Source organism: Chroicocephalus ridibundus, chromosome 3 (genome assembly GCF_963924245.1).
Source record: "Chroicocephalus ridibundus chromosome 3, bChrRid1.1, whole genome shotgun sequence".
In the NCBI taxonomy this organism is placed as follows: Eukaryota; Metazoa; Chordata; class Aves; order Charadriiformes; family Laridae; genus Chroicocephalus; species Chroicocephalus ridibundus.
The window spans coordinates 88955331-88977999 of record NC_086286.1 but is presented as its reverse complement, the minus strand read 5'-3'; the positions used below and the strand labels follow the sequence as shown (position 1 = coordinate 88977999).

At 39.8% G+C, this 22669-nt stretch overlaps 1 protein-coding gene across 3 annotated transcripts in view; it reads right to left on the bottom strand.

Moving 5' to 3' along the window:
• Positions 1 to 1604: 1604 nt before the first annotated feature.
• The window catches only part of RNGTT (RNA guanylyltransferase and 5'-phosphatase), a 189688-nt gene continuing 168623 nt past the window's right edge, over positions 1605 to 22669 (bottom strand). For all 3 annotated transcript variants that reach the window (XM_063330003.1, XM_063330002.1, XM_063330004.1), the window contains 2 exons: positions 7216 to 7339; positions 1605 to 4423 (listed from right to left, as the gene is read on the bottom strand). In XM_063330003.1, the coding sequence (XP_063186073.1) occupies positions 4260 to 4423; positions 7216 to 7339 (288 nt within the window). In that variant the 3' untranslated portion in view covers positions 1605 to 4259. The remainder of the gene's footprint in view (positions 4424 to 7215; positions 7340 to 22669) is intronic.

Below are 22669 nucleotides of genomic sequence, written 5' to 3'. Positions count from 1 at the left end.
TCACTGCTGGTAGATGCTGCTTTGATTTCCCTTTCAGGGGCTGTACAACCCTCTCCATCCATCGGCAAGGCTGGTATCACCTGGGGATGAGCGCACAGGCTTGGAGCGGAGCACTGCCCTCAAGGAACATGAGTGGAGGGTCCGCCATGGGGCACACGTTTCTCTCAGTCTCACATCTGATGACCAGGACAACTCGAAACGCAGGTAGGTAGGTCTGACAGAGGAATGCAAGCTTGAGGAGCCATGCTGTATGCACAGATTGTGGAAATTTGACACTGGAAACAAAGGGATACAGGTGAAATCTAAACCCCTGTAGGGTTTGTGGACCTTGGAACGTGCAGTGGTCCCCAGGCACGGCGAGAGCAAACCTTGTGCCACCGCGTAGGAGGACAGAAGTCATGTGGCTATTTAAGGCATTTCAGCCCAATGTCACTCCCATGCCAGTTAACAGAATTACTTGGATTTAGGATTTGATTAGAGAGGTTCAAAGGAAAGCAATATAATCTATGGAAAATAAACAGCTCTTGAGCCACTAACTGTATGTTTTTAATGAGATTATAAATTTGATTGACCACTGCAAGAATTCTGATGCCACAAAATTTACCCTCAGTAAAAATATTTAACACTGTGCTCACAAAATCCTAATAACACAGGGGAGCAACATAAAATGATACACATCACACGGAGAAGAAACACTGAAGACTCAGACATCTGCAGGAGAGATGCAGGAGGAACAAACTGGACTTCTGCGCTCATTCTCTCTCTGTTGACCACAGATGAATCCTAGGAAATTAGCTTCCTGTGCCAATGCCTTTGTGAATAGTCTGAGATTGTAAGATACAATTATGCATTACACATTACGGAAATACGAAGTCACACCTCTTAGGCACAACACTGAGGAGCTGCTACGCTGAGGAGCGGGGATCCTGAAGGACCGCTCCAGTGAACAAGCAAGACAACATGAACTACTTGCGTCCTTATGCATACAGAGGGGAGTACTGAGTAGGGGTTGGAGAAGTTATCATACCTCCTCAGGTGTGCTCCAAATGCCAGATCTGGTTTGGCATTTGCGCTCAAACAACAGCAAATCAGACATGGGTGAGAGAAGCACCACAAGAATTGCTCACGTAGCAAGAACATACCAGCTGCAGGGGCAGGATCTTAAATCAGAAGGAAATTTCAAAAATCAAGATGGGCTTTTTAGTTCCTGAAAGATGCTCTCGCAACAGCTGCAACTGCAAAAGGAAACTGCCCTATTACAATACAATTCCAGGAGATGGTCCAAGTAGGTGGGCTACCAGCTTTGGGGTCATGCTGGATGATAAACCAGCAGGGAAGTCTTGCACAACTTTTCATGCAACTGCACATTTGGTTTCTTTCTGCTTCTAGTCGCAGGAAGAGCAAATTGTACTTAAAAATGGCATAATGGATCATGGCCACCAGTGGGCTGGAGGACTCCTACCTGAGAGAAAAGCCACTGACGTTTGAAAAATGCGGATAATTGACTTGGAGGACTGAACAGCAGTAACATCACAGTTTCCTTGTGCTTGCACTGGTACCAGGACAGCACTGCGTCAAAAGTAAACACTTCCTTAGGAAAAGTATTTTAAACTATTGACTTTATTAAAATACTTAATACACAGTTTGTAGAGGAATGTACTTACATTTTCTGGAAACTCCACTGAAACCAAATTTTAATTATATATTTAACAAATGACAAAACAGTGGATGAATTCATGCTGTACACCAAAGAATAGACAAGTCAGGGTTTTTTTATCATCACTATTTTCCTGGCACAGACTCTTCTTTGCTTCTTAGCTTCAATCTCTCGAATATCTAGTAGCAGAGAAAGGAGGTTTGCATTTCTCACAGCAATAAACATATCTGGTCCAAGTGAAATTCCATTTGTTTTCATCAGATTCCTCATTCAACCCGTCCCCAGTACCTCCCTTTTCCAGAAAAGCAAAGGCAATTGACCTCTCTAAAAAGCAACAGGTCATAGTGCAAGAAGAGTTGGACAACCAAATGTGAACGTGGAGGTCTAAACCTTCTCAGAGTCATTACTCTTTCAAAATACCCATTTCAAGATGAGTGTGGAAAAAAAGGACACTGTCAAAATATAAGGGCCGCAACACATTTGTGGACTTGGTGGAATGCACGTGGAAGACAGCCTGCAGTGTCTGAAGTAAAAGGTAAACCAGAAGCTAAGTCTTGTTGAAATACAAGATGCAAGGGCTGAGAAAGAGAAAGATGGAAATAACCTGGCCGCATCCGTACAAGAATGAAACGTCCTAACCCCGTGGAGAAGCCTGTAATCATCACAGACATTGCAATTGCCATGGAACCATGGAGATCAGTGACAAAGTGTACGTTATGACAATCTCAATGACAAGTATAATCTGGGGGAAATTATTTATACTGAGTGAAGAAATAATTTACTGTGTGTTTCAATGCAAGATGCACAGAGGCTGCATAGGTTTTCACATCAAATTCATAAGGCTCTTTTTTGGAGATTATTTTGCAACCTTGCATAGGTGATATTATATCTTTTCTATAGATAACACGCAGAAACTATGTACAGTTGAAAATAAGAACTTTGATGAACATTTTTTTTCCCCTCAAGTTTTACCATAGTATAAAAAGTAACTTATATACCTCCTTCAGTTCTCTACAACATATGGAATATCCCAGAAAGAGATGCTAGGAACACCATGTAAATGATGCTGTGTGCATTTATACAACAGGTTGAAACAACTAGAGAAGCCGCCACAAAGCATAGTCATGAAGTTTCCAAATAGGAAAGAAAAAAAAAAAAAAAGCAGGAGTTAATTTTGCTTACAAACATTAAAACTCATTTAAACAGAAATGCATTTTAGTTATAAGAAATTAATGAGCTTTACTAATCAGATTGCTGAATGAATGGATGACTCACACACTAAGTAAACTATAGAAAGAGCCAATTCAATCCCTGCTTGATCAGAGTACAGTAAACTTTAAAATCTGCATTTGGTTTCCAATTAATCCCAGCTCAGAACAACTCCTCCCTTAGACAACCAGAATGCACCTTCTCAAAACTACTATTATGGCCACGCGCCAGTGCGCTGCAACGAGAGCCCTCAGGGCATTCATGCGCTTCTCCATTTGGTATGAAAGAAAGTCAGCCAGCGGAGGAGCACGCTGCTGCAGGACAGCCAACCCCGCCTTTCAAAATGAGCGTCCTGTTCCCTGGGACGCTCACCCATCCCACAAAATGGCTTATTTTTTGCCCTGCAATTACCCAAACCGGCAGACTTTGTGTCTGATGTGGCTCTTCCGCTGAAACTACCTTCTCTTTGACGCAGGAGTTGTCTGGCATTTCTTTTGCCATTTTGTGCCTGGATCTAAGACATCATGATTAGCACTGCTTATTACTCTTGCATATCACAGTGATGTGTACTTTTTAATAATATTTACAATGGTATCACTGTGGAGAACTAAGCCCTGTACTAGAAACAGTCTCTTAACAGAGACCTTAATACTAAGGATTTGGTGTATTCCTTATCTACAGGTAAACTTAAAAAGGCAAAGCTAAAATCAGCGCACTATACATTTGGTATGTTAGGTTCAAACAGGGGGAGAAAACAAACACCTAGCACATTGCCTTTCAAAGGGATGCTATTTACAGGAAAGATTTGCTTTTTTAATACTTCAACAACAAAAACCCAGCTAATTTTGAAATTAGTGAAATCTAAGGCGGCTTAGTTTTTAACCAACACAGAGCACAAACAACATTGCTGTTTGCTGTTAAACACAAGTCTCAGAAATGCAGGGAAACTACGACCAGTTATACTATGGGTGACAAATTGCAACCAGTTGAACGACAATAATAAAAAAAACACTTCTGCTTTTTTTCAAACACAGCCTCTAAAAAGTACAGCATCCCAACGTTTTCTCAGTTCCAGATTGCTGACATTATAAATAAAAGGTGAAAAGAGATCCATATATAAACAAGGCAGCTTTCCATTGACTTCACTGTACTGTTCTTGTCTAAACCTTTGGAAATTTCATCTTCCAATACCATAAGGTAAGGTTGAATTTATCAGTTACAAAACAACGTCCATTCGTATGTGGAATTTGAAAAAAACAAAACAACAAAACAAACTCAAAAAACCACACCCAAGTATTTACAGCAATTCAGATTTCTTTTTTTTTTCCAGCCTTCACACTTGCGTTTCACCTTCTGCAGAACTGTAAACACGCTGTCCGCTGAGACCAAGGCCTTATGTGATGGTACGCGGCCTTTTGGGCGGTGGGGGTGGCATGAGTTCAGTGTCGGGATCGAGGTGGTGTTTCCGCGTCTGTCCTTGAGAAGCTGCTGTACATCTGTCAATGAACTCAAACAGCATCTCCTTCGTGACTGGATTCTGGATGCTGTTGCATACAGCTGGGAACAAAGAACGTATTCTCAAGTTAATAAAATAACATAATTTGGCTCAAATATTCAGCCTTGACTTCTACAAGATGATTGTGTCAGGCGTCAAGTATCTCTGCTTCGCCCCCCAGGAGCAAAGCAGTGTAGTGGGGCCCTACCTCATGGGAATCTCTTTTTAAAACAAAGAAAAGCCATGTCTGTGTAGGCTTCATGGGGCAACTATAAAAACACGGAGAACCGACATCCTATTGAGGCGAGCAACAGCACGAAGGCATTGTGAGACACGGCTTTAAAACGCTCATCAAATACAAATAGCTAGAAACAAGATTGGCCTAATATTGAAAACCTCTGAATTAAGGTAACTTCTTTTTTTTTCCACTACTAAGTACTATAAATACCATAAGCCCACAACGCACAGTACTTTTATTTTAACCCATATACCTTCACATGGCAGAAAGACTTAACACCGAGCAAGCTGCATGTCTAGCACACCAGACCATAGGTCTCTAGGAAGGAGGAAGGCCACAGTGCTGCACGGTGGCCAAGGCACCCATGTCCAAGCACGCTTGGATTACTTAACGTGACTCCCCAGGTTGTAGTTTGTAAGTAATGGCCCACAGGATTTTATAGAACAAAGGAAAAGGCTTAATTCTCTTCAAACAAATGAAATATTTTTAATATTTTTCCTATGTAAATTCATACTCCTCTAATTAATCCTCCCAAGAAACTTAGGGAGGAGGGAAAATGAAAAAGCAAGAAATTAAGCAGGAATCCTACAACTATCTTGTAAGAAAGTACAAAATGATTAGAGGATAATTTATAGCATGTAAGGATTGGCCGCAGTATGGATGCAATTTCCATGCAAAACAATCCATTGACCCCCTAGAGTACTAAACAACATTAAGACTCCTTTAAAATGTACTTGCAATGCAGCACTGTTACAAGTAACGATGACTCTTAAACACACTCCTTTCTTTCCTGCAGAATTCCAGAACCATTCAAAACAGTACTTTACAATTAATAAAACACCTTCCTAGAACTATTTTTTTATTATCTCATTTATTTTTAGTGAAAAGGTGCTTTACAAGTTGTACTGTATGTGACTTCAGTAGTTGGAAAGCATTACGATTATCAGTAGTTTAGGAATAGGATTTGTGCCACAAGGCAGCTGGTATAATTCTATATCAACTTTTAAAGGCTGTCCTGGCTTCGTCACTCAAAAAGCCCTTGTCTTTTCAATTTGAAAGGTATCAAAGTCCAAAAGCAAGATGGAGACAAGTACTTATTTTGTTGTTATTTCAACATGGGGAAAAATAAATAGTACTTTTCATCAAGAGAAAACAAATAAAGGAGAAAGGATCTAGAGAAGGGGACACCGGAACTCTCAAATGAGAAAATACTTTTGGAGATTTTGGAAAATGGTCAAAAGTGAAAATTTAAAGCCAAAAGAAAACTGTTTTGAAAATTTCCATAGAAAATTTGAAGTATTTCTCACAAAAGAGTTCTTCCCAAAGCATTTATTTTTCTTTTAATTTTTATTTTTAGGAAGTTCATTATGTTTTGGCAGGGAAAAAAAAGGACTAACATAACTGCTCTACAAATGGAGAAAATGAGAAGAGAAAAAGGGCAGCTACATACGCTCTTAAGAGCAAAGGAAAGAAGAATATGCTACTCCTCAAAGAGAAAAAAAGTCCAAGGAAAACTAACTATTGAAACAATAAGGTGAAACAGAGAAGAGAAATTTAAGCTATGGTGACAAAGAGATGTCATACTTGCATGACTTCTGTGGCCCATTCCTGTTTCCCAACAGGACGGCTCAGCGAGTGTTTCAGCTACATTCTGTGCTGGTTCCCTAAGGGGCCAACAGATCTATTATCTCCTGGCAAAATGACCACATTTTGTTTATTCAAGAAAATCTACTCACTGCTCAGGCAGAAATTCAAGTAGAATTCATCCTACATCATCTATGCATGCCTTAGCATATAGCATGGTCTTAAATACGATTAAACTTTATTTTGGCACTTAACAGAAGTCAGTATCAACATGACTATTGTTATTCAGCCTTGCACGCTTCTATTCAAACTCTTATACTTCACCTGAAAGTAAAAAATATAATTTAATTTACAATGCTTGGCAAAACGTTTTTTGGTAGAAGAACATAAAAGTCTCACAATTCTGCAGTGATATACCCCCACCTTTCATTTGTTTCCCTCTTCATTGTTTGTACGACTACTGCAGAAACTGAAGATGACATTTTCTCCTATCCATTTTCTAGCCCATCTGCCAAATAATGGTTTTGGTGTTTTGAATAGAGGTAAAATTATAATTGCTTTTTTGTTCAACAAATTCAACTCACAGCGTGCCAGCTCGCATTACATCCCGACAAGCCAACAAAACTCTAGGAACTGATGTTAGTTGGTTAACTGCTGTTGAAATGCTACCATAAATAAAAACTTTCTTGGGCCTCGCTTAAAAGGCATGCCCTGCTCTTTAAAGTCTCTTTGAGCAAGTGTCTGCAGTTCTACAAAGACTTAGGCACTTGCTTCGGCATTATCTGTTAAATACTGCATCAGAGCATTTAACTTGACTTCATCAAATAACCCTGAAGCCAAAGGATTCATGCTATGTAGAAGTTAACCATGACATAAGCGTTTGCAGGATGAAGTATTACTATAATAAGTTAGAGAAACCTGGACTCAAAGTAGAAATGAGAACACAGAGTGCCTTTCCTCCTTAAACTAGAAGAGAGCTAAAAAATTAAAATGTGGGCCTAAAAAACTTTTAAAGCAAATTATTCTACTCACCCATGGCAGTGCTGTAGGCATTTGGAAAGCTTTTGTCTATTCTCTGTCTCATGAAGACCCAGCTGTTGTTCTCAAACTTGCACTCTATAATTTTATTGTCATACTGTTTCAGTTCTTTTGTCACCTGTTTAAAAAAAAATTGTTTGGGATAAACATATTTTAATTCACATTTTTTCCTTTCTTTTCGGGATAAATAACAGAAGATCAAAAACTGCCCTGCATTTTTTTCAGCAACATGCCTCCATCCTACACAGAAAAAGTGCACAGATTACATCTCCATTATACATATGCTCAGCTACTCAACATTTTAAAAATACTTTTCATATCAGCTGTCAATACACAGCAATTATATTATGCTAAAACATCAGCAGCTCTAACAGAGGGGGGGGAAAAAAGTCACTTCTGGCCCAAATGCAAATAGGTTTCCATGGGAATAAACTGCTTCCAGTGTTAAGTGCTACTGCCAGCCTAAGTGCACGAAATGTATTATCCATGTTTCATCAACCGTCTTTGTTGAAGGTCTCAAAGCCAAATGTCAGATTTCAATACCAGAAAGAGCTCATGGAAAACCATTCCACTCTTTACATTGCTGAGGGGTTTTCTTTTCTTTTCTTTTTTTTTTTTCTTCATTTATCTTTAAAAATTAAGATTGTAACTCCAAAATAATGTGGGATTTCAAATCACATGTGTTCTAAATCTCCTTCAGGCCCCTCTTTATCAATTCATAGATTTGTCAGCAGCTAATATCCTGAGCTATTTGTCTTTCCATTTGGCAACGCTGTGTGGTTTGGAAACGTAGTTTAAATGCACTGGACTTCCTAGTTGTTTTGGCTACTTCATCCTATGCATCCTAATCTATGATACAATGCAAAATTTTCAAGTAACCATGGTAACCCGAGAACCTTATCTAACGCTTTCCCAATTTTACCCATATACTTCGCCTTGTTCCAAAGGGCCTCTTCAGAAGTCTAAAGCTGTATTTAACTGCTAGCTGTGTTTAGTTTGCTATAGTTTAATAGGAAAAAGCTGTACAAGGTAATATAACACTTTGGATTCAGGATCTTATGCATAAGCGCTCTAATAAAGAGGGTCTGGTGATTGCAATTCATTAGCATAATTTTTCACCTCTGCTGTCTACTTGCTCCTGAGCGGTGACACGGGAATTTACTACTGTCAGAGGGATGCAGATTTGAAAAAGGCCATAACTGTCTCCAGACAGCTTAATAGCACATACAGTGGGAAAGCCCATGAACCTATTTTCCATTAATTCCCAGACAAAGACAATTAATTCATAAAAAGGTCCTGAGCATGGACCAAAGTCCTCCTATACTGCATGGTACAGGATCTATCCTGAATTTGATAAGCAGAATCCTAACATTTTTCTTGGTATTTACCCTGAATACTTGTGTTCATTCCCAGACAGGGAGCCCTGGGATTTTACTTGTCAAGTGAACATGGCACTATAAGACAATTTTGTTAAATCCGCTTACAACCCAGGCCTGTCCTGCTGCAGGACTGACAGAGTCAGAGTCAGGTTTCTGTGTCACAGATTATTCCTTCGTCCATTCCATCACCTGCAAAGAGCTTTTTTCCTGAAATCATTTAATCCTTCAGTGAAGTTTGCATCTGCTGATGATCAGTTGGATGAAATCAAGCGATTGCCCGGATCAGCAGTCTTTCCCTCTGCAGCACGCTCTGCACAGCACGTCACTTCTTTCCATCTGCGTTGAAAAGCTATATACAGTCCAGGTGTTTGACTGACACACATTTGTGGATGTATTTATATTCCATTAGGTGTATGCAGGAAAACACAACATCCTTTTCTAGCCCACTATGGATGCATAAACCCAGGAAGAAACTCTTGGCTGCGCAGTGCCTTGGGAAGGTATATTACTTGGAAAACAGCTGCCTAGTGGAAGCGGGGGCAGCGGGGGGTATGACCGTGTGTCTGATTCTCTGCCAAGGCAGGGAAATGTTAGAAGGATCACCTGCCAGAGAGAGAAATGTATAAGACTGCAGGCAATGACTTCAACTAACCAACCACCTCATAAGGCTTTCTCATGGTTTATCATTCTTCTAGTGTTCAGATGCTCAGAACGGCAATAAATTAGATGGCAGCTTTATCTGACCGTGGCAATTAAGCAGTATTATTAACTATCTAGACACTTGCTTGGCCATTCATTAGCAATCTGGAAGACAGATCTTTCCACAAAATACGAACACCTGCCAAAGCACTGACACAAATGAATCTCCCCATTAGAAAAATGGTGATCATAGTCTTTAACAATTGTAAGTTGTAGCAATTATTTTACAAAGGCAAAAATACAGCACCTACTCTTCCCTATACTTCGTTAAGTGACCTCAGTCTTCTAAAGGCACTTATCGTAATACTAATGAACATTTTAGGAACTGATGGGCTTTTGATCAAGACTACAAGTACTCCGTGCAAAACACACTTTTCAGCATTAAAAATACTCTTCTATATTGCATCTCAGTAGACCTCTAAATGGGTATTATTTATGCTCAGGATTGAACACGCCCACAGCAATCCTTGTATCCGTAATTCACACCTTACATCTACCTATCACTTGCATGCTACTTTCTGGTATTTCAGCTTCAAAGCAGGACAGGGAAACTGTCAAATTTAACTATCTTAATTTCCTTCCATTTGGGAATTCATTCTGAGCTGCTCAGGGAAGCATCTTCTCAATTCTCCCTTTGCAGTATGGGGCTCATCCCTCCTTACCCCCGTAAGCAATACAGTCCATAGGAGTATCTGAATAATGCATCGTCGTTTCTCTTCCCGAGAGGTACTTCTTCCAGCTAGTGCTTCACAGAAACAGAAGCGTCTTAGCAATGACGGCAGTTCTCAGCCAAAATGCTTATCCTCATCAGCAGCAATGCTTGGGGTACAGTGCCAATGCGTCTGCCATACTGTTGATACAATGCCTTAAACCGGCATTCAGCAATTTCAAGACGGAAACTCCCACCACACTAAGGACTCCATGGAGCCTCCCTTAATTAAATATTTACTCCCTAGCCTATTTTGGGACAGCCAGTCAGAATTAGAAGCCCAAATGATGGCATCTCAGACCTGAGGTTTTCAGAGGTGGCGTGCATCAGAAGAGTATCTCTGATCTGGGCCACAACTGTGTCCTGGGCAAGGACAAACACCAACCCGTCCACTATTTTCCTTTCAAGAGGAAGGACATTGTTCCTCAGCGGGACCATTCGTTGTTCCTGACTGCATAGTTAACAGGAACCATCCTACTTGCCCAACAGAAATCACTTCCCAAAAATATAGGTGAGCTTCCTCTTGGAAGCTGATTGACTACATTACTGATAGATTGCAAGATGGGATTGGAAAAAAGTGGTCGAGAGCTGCATCCCCATTTCAGCAATAGCGCATTATCAAATCAGACTGGATGTAATACAAGACCATTGCCTAAGAATGTGGGATTACATGAAGATGACAGCTGTCTTCCTCTCCCTGCTGAGAAATGCTTCCCACTGTCATCATCGTCTGGGCTATTCACTAAGAAAAACTTTGGTGGGGTAAACTTATTCCTTTTTCTAAGAATGATGCCAGTTAAGGTTTAGGAAACCTCCCGTTTTCCGGTCTCCTTCATTCCCTTATGTTCTGAAAGAAATTAAAAATATATTTTAAAAAGTGAAATATCTAACCCATCTCAAATTATCTCGCCTGGCAGAATAATGGAGCCATTTTGAGATGAATCATAACAGTGTGTTTATGTGCAGCCACATTTTATGTTAATTTAGAGCAAAATGTGAAAAAAACAAAAAAAAGCTGAAAAAGAGGAGAAACCATTTACATTGAATGTAGTTAGCTCTAGTCCTGCGAACATGCCCGCATTATCTCTGCTGACTACCAGTGGCCAAGGCTTTTCCGTGTATCTCCACAGTGTGCCTGATCATCAGACTGGTCCATCATTCCACCTGTTGAGTCATTCTTTCATTTACTTGAAGCATACCTATGTTCTGTGAAGATTTCACTCACACATTAGTCTCATCACTCGTAATCCTGAAGGAAAATGAAGTTCCTGGGCAAGCTGCTACTTTACATAAGAGGTATTAACAATGAGAATTTAGATTTTAAGGTAATTAAGTTAGTATTTCTGAAAGCACGTCTACAATGGACAAGCTTAACATTTACAAACAGATCTACCTTCCCCATATTCAAGTTCTTTGAAAAGAAAAAAGAAAGAAAGCTTCTAGATAAATGGAGACTTGACTGAAAGAAGCCCCATGTTTCCATAGGCATATTTTTTTCAAAGCAACTGAAATTATTTTAGCTCGGTAAATAATCCCCTTTAAAGAAGTGATGTTTGTAAGCAAAAATCTTAACACATTCTATTTCCAATCTTTTCTCTCTTTAAATGCCTTTTTGTTGCACTTTCCCCTCTATTACCACATATTTATGGAAGGAGAATCTTCAATTCACCTATCTCTATTGCTTATTCCATGTCCCTGTCATCAGCCTATTTCTAAGATCCCAGAAGAAATGATTGTACTAGTAGACGCAGAAAATGTTAACTTCCATGAGAGAACAACTGAGCAAAAGCAGCAGTTGAAATCTCATGAAATTAAAAAGATCTTTATTTCTAAATACAGAATTAAAAAAAGGAACCATAACACACAGGCAGAGTAGATTCTAAATGTAATGGCTTTCTATTTTCTAAGAAGAATCTGCCTTTTCTTTTTATAGCAGGCACGTGCAATGAAGGCATTCCTTTTTGATACGCTCAAGTACACAAACTGTTTGTTTCCTTTTTTTAAACACAAGTTCCAATGCCTGGAGGGGAGAAGAGTTTAAAGCTGCTATGCAAGGCCTGGAAAGTAATTCTTCCTCTGTCCGATATCGTAACTAACTTTTCTCCATGAGGATCCATTCTGACAGCCAATGCAAACAAACTAGTGAAAGCAGCACATCCCAAAACAAACGATCAGCTGCGTGTTTATGAGGGATAAACCTTTTGGTTGCTTCCCAGTCTCCTACTGCAGGAGAACTGGAGCCCACACCTTCTCTAGCCAGCCATCCTGCAAAAATTAAACCACATTTTTCTAAGAACTGTCCAAAAAATATGACATTTGCGAGCTCCTTGTCCTGAGGCTATTGGGATACATTCAGCCACAAATGACAGTTTAGGAAATAAAATCTCTCTAGCAAAACAGCACATCTCAAATCCTGATTTCTGTTTCACTCCCAAATGCCGTGGCTGTCCACAACTGCGAAGTACTATAGATTTCATTTCTAAACTTCTCAAGCAATGTGGAATGTCCTAGACGACAGAGAGAATTAACCTGCCCCCTGGTACTATGATTCCATAGCCGTAAGGGCATCATCTGAAGACCAGAGAGAACTAATGATAACAGTCAGAGAACAAAAAGAACAATTACATGGGAATTTGAGGCAATGAAGAGGGGTCAAAACTTCCTGAAGGAACAGGATGGAGACAGAAAAAATAAAGAGGCAGCAGTAACAAAATACCAGCTTCAGAAGATATAAAGATAAGTCAAACTCAAAATGAGATCTTTTTGAAGACTGAAGACTTAAAGGTGACAAGAAAACTCCAAGGACCTTCATGTCAAACCAAGGCAATTGAGAGGAAATGAGGTGTGAGAAACAGGGCTCACATTCATTTTGAGAATACACCTGAAGCAAAGCTTCAAAGTGCATGACTTTCGCGTATGCCCAGCTTCCCAGAGGAACGTGCATATAGGCAACAAGGACTGTCCTGGGAAAGCACTCTTACATGTGATTACAGATGATGAATATAAGAAATTCTACTGATTTGATTAAGAACATCCTAGAGAGTCAGCAGCCGTGTAGTTATTAGAGACCCCAACACTTTAATATAAGAAATTCTAATAATTTGATTGAGAACATCCTAGAGAGACAGCAGCCGTGTAGTTATTAGAGACCCCAACACTTAAAGGGCACAATGAAGCACCTAATACACATCCCAAGTTGTTCCTTCAGTGCTTCTTCCTAATTCTCCATCAGCTTGTTCAGATGGTTTTAAAGAACTTTTTTCCCCATTAACATAAAGTATCTCATGTTTTCCACCATAAAATTTCTCAAAGAACTATAAAAATCTAAGAGATGGTTGTTAAATGCCTGTTTATACCATTAGCGTGCACAGGACCACAAATAGTGCTACTGTCAACTGGCAAAAGTTTATCAGTTAAATAATCTGCTTCACATTTTTGTTCAAGCCAAGACAGATTTTGTAGTGTGGCTTAATATCCTTTTTTAATATGATTCAAGAGATTATTTTATCAAAAACATAGATTTGTCAAAAGTAAAACAAGAGCACTGGTAACCAATTCTGTTGCTAAATTAAACATACCGACTGTGTTTCCTCTTCAGTAGTATATTACCCAACAAACGGTTATCAGCTTGAGTAAACACAATGCAGTTGATATGTTTATTTAACATTAAAGAAGCCTTATAAGCGTAACTACGCCGCTTCTTGTGTACATAGGAAATGGAAATGCTCCAATTTTGAGATCTCATTCCTGGAAAGGAACATTAAGAAATATAGAAATCTTGACATTTTTCTTCACATCAAATTAAACCACAATGCTACCACTGAGCACTGGAAAATAATGGACAAAGCCAAAAAGAAAAATTGTTTCAAAATCACAAGAGTGAGACTTTTTTAAACTGGATTTTTTTTGGTGTGTTTTTGACTTCCAGTGTCTAGCACTCACAGTTCATGATTTATTCTTTCTTTTTAACATACAATATTTTCTCAAAGAATCTCTCATTCTTACATGTAGTCATTTCAAATATGGATACTGTTTTCTGATACACAGAATGAGTTGGGAGTCCTGGGGTTTGCCTGACAACTGACTGATGGAAACATCAGAAATAAAAAGCCTTCCTCTTATCAGTGATATTACAAGTTTAATGACTTTCAGTGCCAGCTGGAAATAGATTTCTTAATGTATCCTGGAAGGTCTCCTGTACACCTGACCTTGCAACGCCATCTGAACTATCTGTAAGAAACTGATGCTTTTCTGAGCTTTGTTTGGGACTCTCAGAGGAACACGGGTATCTACAATAAAGCAGATAACTGGTAACTGCTAAGACCACGATGTGGAAATATATCTGTGTTTGAACAAATGCTTTCTGGATGATGCACCCTCTTCAAGATATTTCTTTTCCTATACTTCTTGTTTCACTCAATGGGAAAACCTGCTCAGCCACAGCAAACCAACAAACTCTTTGAAAACTTTTGGGCATTATAACTCAGGCATCTACAGCAATCAAAGAACAGTTGACCTTCCTGCTACACTTTGCAGGACTAGACTCTCCCCCTAACTCCTGAAGGAACTTTAAAACTTTTCAAAAACCTATTTTCTTTTAATCATTGCCAAGAATGGGAAGCAGAGATCTGAGGGTCCATACACATCTCGAACAGTTAAATGAAACAGAGTAATAAATGATTGTCCTCCTAGGTCGATATCCCTTGCCCAGGCACTCTAATCATCACAGGTCTATGGATTAAAGAAAAAAGGTGTCTTCTGTAAAAACCGAGAAACGGAAGAATTCTGTGCTGAGGACTCATGAACATGGCATAACTCCACTGCGATGAGTTCTTAAATAGAGTTGTATCAAAAAGGCAGCTCAAATAATTCTGTGCTGATGAAAGAGGAAGAAACCCTATGGGATGGGGGAACTGCAGTGAACACCCAGGCAGTAAGAGAGCAGTAACAGAGCTCTCAAAGCCAGCGCCAGTGTGAACTTACTGTAGAGAGGATGCACATTTGGTGCAAACAGAGCTTCACCTGCTCTACAGCTCATGAATTCGTAGGAAGGGGTAAGAACAAGGAGCTACCATGGATTTGGCACACCAAAATTAACTGTGCCACCAATAATCCTTGGAGTCAGTACTGAAAATTGAGGGTGTTTGTCAAAGTATCAAAGAATCATAGAATTGTTAGGGTTGGAAGGGACCTTAAAGATCATCTAGTTCCAACCCCCCTGTCATGGGCCAGGACACTCCCACTAGATCAGGTTGCTCAGAGCCCCATCCAGCCTGGCCTTAAAAACTTCCAGGGATGGGGCTTCTACCACCTCTCTGGGCAACCTGTGCCAGTGTCTCACCACCCTCATGGTGAAGAACTTTGTCTTAACATCCAGTCTGAGTCATCCCATCTCTAGTTTTAATCCATTCCCTCTAGTCCAACCATTGCCCAACATCCTAAAAAGTCCCTCACCAGCTTTCTTGTAGGCCCTCTTAAATACTGGTATGCCACTTTAAGGTCAGGCAGGTGCAAGCAAAGGAGTAAAATGCCACGGCAAAGCACAAAACTGTTCAACAGGTTACACAAAAACAAATAAGAAAAAAAAATCCTTCCAGAGATGGACAAGCAATCTACTGGAGGTTTCTGAAAAAAGCCCCCCCCCACCAGGAAGGTAAGCAACTGTACAGGAGGGGAAGATGGAGCAAGGATATACAGTGCAAGTTGATAGAAAAGCTGTAATCACAAGGTAGAAATTATTCTGGGAGGAAACATTTCACCAAAGCCTGATGTATTTTGAGGACTGTATTTCTACTTCACATAAGCCAGCTTGTGAAAGCCAGTCTTAACCCTCATTTGTGTTTTATTAACTCAGATTGCTTTTGCAAAAGGGAGCCAGCCCCAAACTGAGAGCACTGCAAGCTAAGACACAAAGATCCGGAGACAAGTTATGCATGAATACTAAAGAATATACTTTGAAAACACCGCTTAGCTCATTCATAAATTATGAACTTCGTATGGCTTATTATTCTCAGTTTGCAAATATGGAAACAGAGAGAGAAGGTTTGTGGTCACACAACAGGGAAAGCATTTACCCCCCATTAGGTTCTCTAAACCTGATCTTAATTACCCCTCAGGTACTTACACTTATGCTACCAAGAAATCCTATGACACAGGGCAGCTGAGATCTCTTTAATAATTTATCAGTAGAAACCCAAACAAACCTTCTGGAGACAATGCAATGCTATCACTATTCTACAACCTTTGGCAATGCTATTTCTACACCTCAAAATAAATGAAATAAGACAACCTAGATGACTGTGTCAGAATAGGATGAAGAGTTTTTCTGACATTTTCTGCCTTTCACATGTTGGACTTCACCTCTAAAATGATGGCTCTCTTGACAAATGTTTGTGTTTATCACACAGATTTTACAGCGTACTTTCCCGTATGAGTGTTTTTCATCTTTTCTTTGTACCCAAGCTATTGCTACTGTAGGAGTCTAAATTAATCTCATTTTCTCTGTACTTCTTACACCCTGCAAGGGGTTCTGTCACTTGCTGTCACTCCACCAGGGATGGGTTACAGGCAGACTCCCCAGGGCTGCGCTATCGGGAGCTTCCCAGCAGCCTTTCTGTCTCATCTGAGGAAAACTACTTTTAGGAGTCTGATAGTATCTGATCGCTATTCATGTGGGTCGTGGCTCTACAAACTCTTATCCTTGTAAGTTATATACCTCTGAGCAGCTTCCTAAGATCAATTAGCCCCCACTAGTGTTATCAGGATCAGGCCCTAAACCTAATTCTACTCCTTGCTTATCTGGCTTCTGAAATGTTCTTAGAAAACATGGTTTTATACTCTTTCAGAAAAATGCCAAATGATACCAGAATAAACCTAAAGAAATTTAAACTACAATCCAGAGTGGCAAGTAATTGCAAGCGAGTCTTTTAAACCCACTTTTACTCGTAACAGCACTCAGCTTTCAAATTACAGCCATTATGAATCATGTTCTTTTCTTCCATTTAGATCCCAAACAGCCAGTTTTACACGCTTAAAGTTTTCTCCCCATAAATCGAAATTCACCACTGAGAACAACTGTGTTAACACTTCAAGGAAATTTGTTTGCTTTGTTAAATTGAGCTTCAAAAGCATGAATTGAACATACATTTGTGATCGCAAGTAATGCCTCTTCTTATATCCATTCAAAATGTTTACTTTATTACAGCTTATTATAAATGTACTGTCTAAAATGCAGCAGCATGACTGTTCAATTTCCAGGCCATAATTTTATGATAATCGTATGTAATATATTCATATGTCTACTCCCCTGCCTAACAAAGCCCAAACTGGTTTGTTAGCAGCTCTGCTTTCCCTGAGGTTCAAATTTCTTTGCCTCAGAACATCGCTGAATAACAACATTAAGAAAGATATAATCAAAATTTTACTTCGTATTCTTCACTATAGTAGGCAAACAAAAGAACATATAACATTGGAAGCTGAATTTGGCATACTGACTTTATCAAATACCAGTATCTAAGTGATATGTAAATTATTAAACATGCTATGCAAGCATTATTAGAAAGGTGGGGGGTAGGGAGCAGGATTATAAATTTATAAATGTTTTCAACATCTAGAAATTCTATTAATACTTGAAAACGTTGAGACTGTACAGAGAGAATGTGCACATAAACTAAGACCAGAACTAAGCAAACTTGCTTTTAATCTCCTATATTTAACGTGTGTTTCAGTTTTTGCCTAGGACATATTTACAAAAAGGAGTGAACTTTTTTTTCTTCATGCATTTCAGAGGCAATTCCTAATTACTCATAAATTTGATACAGAGGCTTACAGGACTTGCAGGAAATAAAAATTCAGACAATCCCCATCCATTTCACTACACTGAATGGTTTGTCATGAACCAAGTCTCCTACAAACCAAAGGGTTAAGCCAGAGAGGAGATCTCCCTCTCGCTTGTCGTAGCTTTTATATAGTCTATGTAATAGTATTTTTAAGAGAGTGCCAGGTCTTGAAATCACGCAAGTCTCTTACAGCAGAACAACATCTTATTTTTTAAAGAATATTTTCAGGTTTTGTATTTGTATTATATAAGAAAGCAAGAACTTTGAATTTTCAAATGCAGGATGACAAAAAAAGTTAAACTACAACAATTTTTAAAACCTCGCCATTTTGAGGAAGCATTCTTACACCTGATGGCTGAGACATCAGGCTGAGGTTCACAACCCTCCTGACTCAACCTTCGTTTTTGTAGCTAATGACACAGGATGAGTTTCAGGTGACTGCCAGAACCACTTAAGTGAGGGAGCTGATAAATGCCTTGATGAAACACTGCAGTAATATAAAACATAAAGCCAAGAAGAGCCAAACAACAACCACAAAAATCTACTCAGCAGTGCTATAAAATCCAAACAATAAAGCAAAGATGTGTTGGGCAAAAAGCTGTAAAAGCCACATCAGGGATTTTTCATTGTACTTTTCATCCTTCTAAGATTTCAATTAGAAGGAAAACAATACTTTTTTTCCCATTACTGATAATACATCACAACAAAAAGATTAATGGCTGCTGACTTAACACAGACTTTCAAAAATTAGCTTTGATCAAAGCAACTGCTGTAGTGAAAGTCAACTGCCCTAACTCACTTCTCAACTGCCTTTATGGCATTGAACTCCCTCCCTTTCTTGAATAGTTTGCCTTAAACTTCAAAGCCTAACTGGCTTTGAGGCTTAAATCACGGAAAGCTTTTTTCCTCCCTCTTCAAAAGCAATTAAAGACATTCGGTATAATCTGACCTATAATCTAAAACCTAAGCATGCAGGTCTGCTTGATCATCGTGGGGTTACAGGATGGAAGGGGCTAGATAGGGAAGTTAATTGTGGCTCACACACTGCAAATGGTTTCATGGTGCCTGCCAGCTGATGAGGTCAGTCCTCTAAAAGAAAGGTAAGCAAGGGCTAATCTATCAATGGCACAAATTTGTTGGTAAATGAGTCTACGGAGGGGTTCTTACTGCTTTACTTTTCATTGCAAATCCCTCCTTCCTTTCCATTCCTTGTTATTAATGAATCTGCAGAGTTAAGAAGCCACATTTCCCAGGACACCACGGTAATGGATGTGGGGTGGGGCAATAGATTGCAGTAATCATGGGGCAGACGAACGGACAATATTCACGGACTTAGAAGAGTCACAGCTGGCTTCAGAGGATTTTCTGGATTTTGACAGATGTGGTCTGACAAACCTATGAGCTTCTTGGTCTGTTTGGGCAGCAATGTTTCTAGACAAATCAATAAGGATTTATCTGAGTTTCTGTTTTACTGTCAACTAAACGGGATTACAACTTTGAGTGGTGAGTGCTGACAACAGGAGGTAATTAATGGTTTGATAGTTGGTCCTGAGAAAGCCCTGAAAGACAGGAAATCTGGGAAAGCCCGCTGTAAATAAGCACACTTTTCATGGCTTTGCTCATACACTTTATTATTGTATGGTACATCAATAACAAAATAAGCGAGTGACAATGTTTAGTCTTCATTCTTATTTCGCAAAATTACTTCACGCAGTTAATCTGCAAGAGCTAAGGCAAGCAAAGCCAAGAAAAGCCTCTTGAGTTTTTTAACCAGATGACCTCTCCAAAAAAACCCCTTGTCATAAAGTTGCGACTTGCAAAGACCTCTGCATGGGCCGATTCTTAAATTCTCCAGAATTCAGAGCCTAATTTGTGCGCTCTGCTCAAGTGCTATAGTTGTGTTTGAGCTGCCGTCCTCCCCTGCCTGAGGCCCAGGACTGAAATAGGATTAGTTCTCTGACAAATACAGCAGAAAACATTTGTTTTGCTTTTCACGCGATGTAACAGCATTACAAGTAACATCATAAACCCATTCTAGAGCCAGCCAGCCGCACTAACAATTCCAGCCAGGAAAAAATAAATTCTTAAAGACGCTTCTCTAGAAGAATAGGAAGCGCTGGAAAAAGAAAAGAGAAAGAAAAACCAGGTAATGGCAACGGCAACTCTGTAACCTGTTGCCTGATAATCTCAAAGTGTATTTTTATACATTAAAACAACTTCATTAGTTTGCTTTAGAGAAAAGAGTTTTACCTACATAATTCTACAGCTGAAAAGCCCAAGGTAAAAGGGAGTTGATTTGTCAGGCGAGAGTGCACACGGTGGGGAAATCATGAACTGAAACGGAAAGCCTTGGTTTGTAGTTTCCTGCTATAACTATTAGCACTAATTACAGATTTTTTTCCTTAAAGTTCTGAATGAAATATTAACAAGCTAGTAATTAAGTAATTCAGAGTCTGTTTGCTTTAGTGTTAGCTTCAGTATTTTAAGTCCAAAACCTCTGACTCACTGATCTATAAATGTCCTTCTAAATTATTCGGAGATGTCTTTTGTTTTCCTTCTATGGAAGTTAAGTTCCTCTGAAACCTCTTCCTATGCATTAATGGCATCCAAAGTGTAACAGGTGGAAAGAGAATGTAAAGATGTAGGAAAATACATTAATTGTATCTTGCGTTATTGTGTAAAAGAACAAAAACATTCTTGTCTCTAATTCTGCTTTTGCATATTCCTTTGCACTGCTTCTACTGTAGAACAGCCTCTTCCCTACATCCCACACAGGTTTCTTCCACAGGTTTTTCCAGAGGTTGTGCTGATGACACAAAACTGGGGGGAGTGGCTGACACACCAGAAGGCTGTGCTGCCATACAGGGAGACCTGGACAGGCTGGAGAGCTGGGCAGAGAGGAACCTGATGAAGTTCAGCAAGGGCAAGTGCAGGGTGCTGCACCTGGGGAGGAACAACCCCATGCACCAGTACAGGTTGGGGGCTGACCTGCTGCAGAGCAGCTCAGCTGAAAGAGACCTGGGAGTCCTGGGGGACAACAGGATGACCATGAGCCAGCAACGTGCCCTTGTGGCCAAGAAGGCCAATTCTGGGGTGCATCAAGGAGAGGGTGTCCAGCGGATCGAGGGAGGTCATCCTCCCTCTCTACTCTGCCCTGGTGAGACTGCACCTGGAGTACTGTGTCCAGTTCTGGGCTCCCCGGTTCAAGAAAGACAAGGAACAACTGGAGAGAGTCCAGAGGAGGGCTACGAAGATGATTAAGGGATGGAGCACCTCTCTTATGAGGAAAGGCTGAGAAACTTTGGTCTGTTTAGCCTGGAAAAGACTGAGAGGGGATCTCATCGATGCTTATAAATATCTAAAGGGCAGGTGTCAAGAGGATGGGGTCAGACTCCCTTCAGCAGTGCCCAGCGATGGGATAAGAGGCAACAGGCACAAACTGGAACACAGGAAATTCCATCTCAACATCAGGAAAAACTTCTGTGAGAGTGACAGACCAGTGCAACAGGCTGCTCAGAGAGGTTGTGGAGTCTCCTTCTCTGCAGATATTCAAAACCCACCTGGACATGATTTTGTCCAACCTGCTCTAGGTGAACCTGCTTTAGCAGGGGGGTTGGACTAGATGATCTCCGAAGGTCCTTCCAACTCCCACCATTCTGTGATTCTGTGTTTGTATAAAAGAAATGCTCCAACACTTAGTTAATCTGCTCCTGCAATGGTCAGCATTCAAGCATGGCTAACCATGACCCACTAATGAAATGAAGCAGAAGCTGGGTTGCACTTTTCTGTATTACTATTAAATTACAAATGGGTAGATTAACATATGACGCTAATCAGGCATTTTATTTCTTGTGTGGTGCAACATTAATACGTAGGCAATGGGCAGCTCCCCAAGGCAGCAAGGACCACGGTTGATGTTAACCACCTCTGGAAGACTGCCTGAGTCCTAGCAGACTGAGCAACTGGATGAAGGGGCTTTACAGCACTATTTTGCTATAGCCTCATTCCCTCCCACTTAGAGCACTGTCACGGTCTTGGCTGACCCAGTGAAAGAAAGCCCATGGATGTCTTCTGCAGAGCTTAAGTGAGAGAACTGCTGTCCAGCAGAACCCAGGTCTTTACTTCCCTTCTGTACCAACACTGACTTCCCTGCTTCATGCATGAAAAATAGATAAAAATCTCACATCAATGCCTGTACAGAATCCAGCACGGCATCTCGTGAATCCACCAACTGAGAACACACTCAAACATTTTTTATTACAACACATTAAGCTAAAATCAATAGATTCATTTACCGAAACGGATTTAATACTTCAGCTAATCAAGGGAAAGTAACATTTTTCTGAAAAGAAGTGACATTTCATTATAGCATTTGGTTGTAAAGTCACTGGCAGAAATTTTTCTGTATACCAATTAAACAGTAACTCACTGAAGTGAGCATAAAAAGCAATATTGCATATTTACAGTTTCCTCCCCAGTAAATGAAAACATCTACAGTTCTCAGCAATTCAAATAAAGTATCTGTACAATGGTTCTAACAATGCTGCCACATCTATGATCTTTCCTTTTCGAATCTTTCTATGCTATTTTTCCCAAAGATATAACATGCCATTTTCTCTACAATCAACATTTTTTTCCTTTGGAGAGAAGCAGAAGTGACATTTTGAAAACTTCAATTTGCTGAAATATAATAGCACCACTGAGCTTCTGTTGTTCTTCACTTTTATTCTCACTTTACACTAGAAAGATAAAACTGCAGTGGTTTTACTATTGTCAAACAAAAAGTAAATAAATAATGGTTTTGTTCACTATTACATAGCAAG